Raw genomic sequence first — 5,919 nt, forward strand, 5'->3', positions numbered from 1 at the left:
TGGTTGTTGCCATGCGACTAGCCCAAGGGTTGCTGGTCAACCTTTTTTTGTTGGTTGCCTGGAAACCCGAGGTTGTATTGAATTCTACATCGGGCAGAAATGAGCGTTTGAATCAGGAAAGTTTCCTCTCACAACCTTTAAAAGCCAGAATGTTGAATAAATTGATATTTTAACGTACACTACCGGTTGTCGGTGCGGTTGGTTGTTTTCGCGGTAGGAATGTGAGACGATATAGGAAAGTATAATCACGTCAACCTTTCAAAGCACTGGTAGTGCTTTCAGATTTCGATCATTAAGGCATGATCAGCACCATGTAAACTGCACAAGCTCGCCAAGTATGCATGTGTCTTGTGCATGTACTATTATTTGTATCTTGTGCTCATGCTTCAGGTGATGGAAATAATATGATAACAACATAATTATACTTTCCTGTGGATATATTGTCTCATATTTCTACCGCCAAATTGACCAACCTGCATGGACAACCCGTAAAGTTCGTTAAAATGTAATTTTATTCAACATTCTGGCTTGTAGGGGTCATGAGAGGAAACTTTCCAGATTCAAAATGCAATTTCTTCCCGATGTAGAATTCAATGCAATTCAGCGTCTGTTTTCCAGGCAAGCCCAAGGGCTACCATGTGACAAGTGTAGACTTTCTTTTTATGTAGATAATTTTTCTGATGATGACTAACCAAGTTAACTCGTCGCTGTTGTTACTTTGTGTAATCGTGCATTTAATGCACCATAGAACACAGCACTGCATTTTTGTGTCAAGATCGCAAAATCAGTGCGCCGCCCGGGAATCGAACCCGGGTCGAAAGAATGGGAATCTTCCATGATACCACTACACCAGCGGCGCTGCTGAACGTTAGTGTCGTTTGCGATTATATGAATACGTCATTCATCATGTAAAGTAATTTATGAGATTATGTTACTGTATAGAACAACTAAATCGTATGAATAATACTCTGGTCATCAAAGCATAATCAATCATTGCAAAAAGTCACATTTTAGAAGCAGGCCATCGTTGTGGAAGGTTTTCACTTCCGGGTCATGAAAAGGGAACAGCGCTACAAGCTACCCATGAATGGTTGCGATCCGCCACCAAAACAACTTGAAGAAAAAGGAGAAGCTACTCATGAATTTTCTCCTCAAAAGTCAAATCCGTTTTCCAAAATTGACATACACTAGTACCTAAATGATAACGAAGATTATTAGTAATTACCGGTTTCAAGAAGATCAGGTTGTCCAGGTCTGTCAATATTATTTTGAACATTAGCTAGCTATCTTGCAAGATAATGCTAATTCCACATTACTAGCTAGCATTATTTTGTATGTAGCTTGCTAGCCAACAACATTGTGCATTATGACATTTAGATGTTGTATTTTCTTTAGTAGCTAATGCACTGTTAAATTAATTCGTGAAATTGGTATAATATCAGGACAAATGGCTTTTGCCATAGTTTATCACACAGGGTGAAGGTTTTGTCCTGATACATGGCTGTTGTGTTGTGCTTGCTAACACTGCCATTGCTACACTACTAACCGACTATAGAGCCTACAGTAATGTCTGAAGAAGTGATCGTCGTGGAGTGGGCAGAGCCTGGTGTGTCAGAGGAGGGATGCCAAGTCCAAATCATTACAGACAACCCCTCTGCAGGTGTGGTACTCAGGCTACAGTAGCCAAATTCAATCAGAGTTTCAGATTGTGATTGTCATGTACTCCTGTGTCAGGAACATTTGTCATACACTCAATTTTCTCACTGGATCTGTGTTGTCACAGTGTTCTCTGACAGCCTCGTCCAGAATATATTGGTGAACACTGTGGTACAAGGCCAAGAGGAGGATCATCAACTTCTAGATGACAACGGTAATGAACTCTGTGAGTGAGAACGAATTCTGTGTTCTATGACTATGACTATCTTGAATTCCAAGGCCATCAATGGTCTTTGCATGCATCTTTCAAATCATAGTTGCATAGATCTACAGTTGGTAAGTGGAAGGCCATGTTATATCCAGTTTAGCTTACCACATGATTGTACCAGCTTACTTAGGCCTATCACTTTCTATTTCTATTTTTACAGATTGTGAGGAGTGTCATGCCTCTGACAAAGACCAGTGTGATGTCCAAGGTGGTCTGTCCTTCATGCTGGACTCTCCCACTCCAATGGGTATACCCCAGAGGGCCCTCCTCACCCTACCCCATGGGCTGGTGGTAGGCAGATCCAGTATCCCAGGGGCAGGCCTGGGGGTCCTAAACCAAGGGCCAACTGTGGCCCCAGGAATGCACTTTGGCCCCTGTGAGGGGGAGGTGACTACCAGGGAAAGAGCAGTAGCAAGTGACTATTCCTGGGAGGTGAGTGAGTGCTGATATACTGGGCAATTGTGATATGTAGGGAAATTCAGATGGCTGATTTAGGACCTTTTTACTGAATAGTGTGTTTGTTTCCTATGATGTGTTTTGTATCTCTCTTTTGCTTTTCGTAGTGATATGTGTATATTTTTCTATTTGCAGGGCTCATCTGTAAAAGAGACCTTGGTCTCAGCTTGACTCCCTGTCAAAATAAAGGTTAAATAATGTACAAAATACTGTACTATAGTTTGTGTGAAACTAACTGTGTCCCAAATGGCACCCTATTCCCTACTTTTGACCACAGCCCTAGGACTCTGGGTGATATTTGGGTGCACCTATAGTGCTATTCCGTGGAAATCCTAAGCATTGTCTCTATACTCTTTTTATGACTGTTGTGCCGAGTCAGCTGAGATTATTTATCATGTTTTTCTATAAAAGCATAGCTTTTTTTTCAGGTCTGGAACAGTAAGAGTGAATCTGAGTACATCGATGCTGCACGAGACACCCATTCCAACTGGATGAGGTAACTTATAGGACGTACCCTCGCTTATTCTACACTCTGTCTGTCTGTCTGTCTGTCTAAGTCACATTGCACTCTCTCTCTCTCTCCTGTCTATCTCTCAGGTATGTTAACTGTGCTCGTAATGAAGAGGAGGGTAATCTCATAGCACTCCAGTACAGGGGGATTGTTTTCTTCCACTGCTGCCGCTCCATCCTCCCAGGAGATGAGTTCCTGTTTTGGCCTGGGGGCAGATTCATCGAAAGGTTTAGGGACCCCTCTGACCAAATCTGGCTCCGAAAGTGCACCCCTTCAGGTACTTATCATTCCCAGTCTCCTTTTACGACCTTGCTCAGGCACAGGGCGTCTAGAAGGCTTATGTGATGGTGTATAAGGAATAATAATAGGGAATATTACATTTCTCAAACTCAAAAAAGTTGAAAGAATGCCAGTCACTTTAGTAATGTTTAGTAAGACCTAACTTTTGCCTCTTCTTTTCTCTCTGTTTCAGAGTTTAGAACAGATTTGTCGTCTCAGGTTTTCCTCTGCTGTCAGTGCCAGCTTACATTCACCACCAAGTCCTACCTTCAAAAACATACAGAGAAATCACACTCTCTGGACCTATCACCTGCGTCTGCACTGAGTGAGCTTGACGATCACCTTTCTAACGGCAATGTGAAGCCAGACCCTATGTCGTCGTCGTCCTCTGTAGATGAGTTGGCCTACCGGTGCCCTCAGTGTCCTAAGAGCTTTAAGCAGAAGGGCCACGTCCAGAGACACATGCGAAATGTCCACTCCAAGGTGAAACCGTACTGCTGCATCCATTGTAGGAGGTGTTTCGCTCAGCTGTCTTGTCTGGCCAGGCACCAGATACGAGTTCATGGAAAGAAGAAGAAGCAGGGAATAGAAGAGTTTATGTCTGAAGAGGTCAGAGGGAAGAGTCAGCCATCCCCTGACAGGACCCAGGAAACTGAGTCCTCCACCTCCGATGCTCCACCTACAGGGGGCTCTGTCTTATTCCCGTGTCCTCACTGCCCATTCTCTTCTACTGTGGAGAGCAGTCTTTGTCAGCACATGAAGAGCCATGACCAAAGGGAAAAGGTCATCAAAATGCAGGCTTCTGTAGAGGTCAGAGGGGAGAGCACCCATAAACCCGAATCCCCAGAAGTCCCCTCTGATGCTCTACATACAGAGCCCCAGACAGATGAGCCAGCACAAACAGGTGAGGAGGCCAACAGCTGCTCTCAGTGTGGGAAGAGCTTTAAACAGAAGGGCCACTTCCAAAGACACATGCGAGCTGTCCACTCCAACGTCAGACCCTACTGCTGCCCCCAGTGCAGGAAGTGTTTCGCTCAGGGGTATGACCTGGCGAGGCACCAGCTACGAGTTCACGGAACAAAGAAGAAGCGTCGAGTAGTAGAGGTCAGAGGGGAGAATCTGCCCCGGCCGCCCTCTGACAGCGCCTGGGAACCGGAGCCCCCCTCCACCAATGATTCACCTACAGAGACCCAGACTGGAAGAGCGCCCTCTCAGAGACTAAGGAACCTCAGAGTAAAGTCCACCAGGACCTCTAAAGCCAAAACTAAGGCAAACGCACCGAAACAAAGACAAATCAGTACCAAGAAGAGATCCCATTCAGATCCTGATTCAGATGCTCTGGACATGGATGAGGAGATGGAGGGAGATGCTGTTGGAGAGGCCCAGTACAGCTGCACTGAGTGTCAGGGAACCTACGACAACCCAGAGTCTCTCAAATCCCATCAGTGCATCCAGGTCGTGGTGGGGCCGCCGCCGTACTCTTGCCCTACATGTGGGGTTACCTTCAAACGGTACACCACCCTGAAGAAGCACAAGCTCAACAAGCACCCGAAGGAAAATATGCGTTATTGCTGCACCCGCTGTGGAAGGTTCTTCAGTCAGGCTGCCGGTCTACAGCGCCACCTGGAGGCAGAAGTATGTAAGGACATCCAGCTGAGCTCTGAAGCTGTCCCCTGCTCCTACTGCCAATTCTCCTTCACCGAGGAGAGGTACCTCCGGAAGCATGTTAAGAGACACCACCCTGAGGAGTATGTTTCTCAGGCCTCAGGCCTGGGCTCAGGCCTCATTCCGCCAGAGCAGAAGGCCGCAGAGGGAGGAGAGGTCCACCTCTGCTTTCAGTGTGGGAAGAGCTACAAGTATGTTAAATGCTTCAAATCTCACAGGTGTTTCCAGTCAGTCACAGCCAAACGGTACTTGTGCAACGACTGTGGAAAAGGTTTCTCTTGTTTCTACAGCCTTAAACAGCATCAGCGGATTCACACGGGAGAGAAGCCATACCGCTGTTCTTACTGCGAGAAGTGTTTTAGCCACTCTGGACAGCTGAATGTGCATGTGAGGATACACACAGGGGAGAAGCCTTTCCTGTGTACAGAGTGTGGAGAGACCTTCCGTCAGTCTGGGGATCTGAAGCGCCATGAGCGAAAACACACTGGGGTGAAACCATGTACCTGTCCTGAATGTGGGAAAAGCTTCAGTCGACCTCAGAGTCTGAAAGCTCACCAGCTGCTGCACAACGGAGAGAAACTGTACAAGTGTGATCAGTGTGTCAAAAGGTTTTCACGAAATTATCACCTGACGAGACACCATGAAAAGATGCACTCATAATTTGGCTGCACCACCCACACTATTTACTATTGGGTTTATTTGAAAACACTTGGTTAAGTTGATATTTCTGTAGCAGAGCAACATTCACAGATCAGAATACCATTCTATTTACAACACAAGTAAAAGCATGCGATTTGTGTTTTATTATTGCTCGACCTCACTAACCCTCACGTTTGAATGGAAGCAAGTCCCTGCAGCAATGTTCCAACATCTAGTGGAAAGCCCTCCAAGAGTGGAGGCTGTTATAGCAGCAAAGGGGGGACAAACTCCATATTCATGCCCATGGTTTTGGAATGAGATGTTCGACGAGCAGGTGTCCATACTGTTGGTTATGTAGTGTATCTTTGTACCTGGAGGACAATTCAGTTTGTAAACTGAAGATTAGGGAAATGGAAAATGAATAAAAAAATGACTGACTTCTGTA

General features: G+C 45.6%; 1 protein-coding gene and 1 non-coding gene across 4 annotated transcripts; one reads left to right on the forward strand and one right to left on the reverse strand.

Moving 5' to 3' along the window:
• Positions 1 to 788: 788 nt before the first annotated feature.
• trnag-ccc (transfer RNA glycine (anticodon CCC)) lies at positions 789 to 859 on the reverse strand. The gene has a single exon. It is a non-coding gene; the product is annotated as a tRNA-Gly (tRNA).
• Positions 860 to 1,041: 182 nt separating this feature from the next.
• On the forward strand, positions 1,042 to 5,912 carry LOC106589631 (histone-lysine N-methyltransferase PRDM9). Of its 3 annotated transcripts, none has more exons than XM_014179841.3 (7): positions 1,042 to 1,252; positions 1,556 to 1,660; positions 1,784 to 1,882; positions 2,085 to 2,356; positions 2,809 to 2,876; positions 2,978 to 3,168; positions 3,364 to 5,912. In XM_014179841.3, the coding sequence occupies exons 2-7, from the start codon at positions 1,567 to 1,569 to the stop codon at positions 5,493 to 5,495; spliced, it is 2,856 nt and encodes a 951-aa protein (XP_014035316.3). In that variant the 5' UTR covers positions 1,042 to 1,252; positions 1,556 to 1,566; the 3' UTR covers positions 5,496 to 5,912. The 3 variants fall into 3 exon arrangements, with proteins under 3 accessions (XP_014035316.3, XP_014035317.3, XP_045565951.2); XM_014179842.3 differs by having other exon boundaries at positions 1,784 to 1,870; XM_045709995.2 differs by lacking the exon at positions 1,042 to 1,252 and having other exon boundaries at positions 1,259 to 1,660.
• Positions 5,913 to 5,919: the final 7 nt, after the last annotated feature.

This window comes from Salmo salar, chromosome 28 (assembly GCF_965601325.2).
Source record: "Salmo salar chromosome 28, fSalSal1, whole genome shotgun sequence".
NCBI lineage: Eukaryota > Metazoa > Chordata > Actinopteri > Salmoniformes > Salmonidae > Salmo > Salmo salar.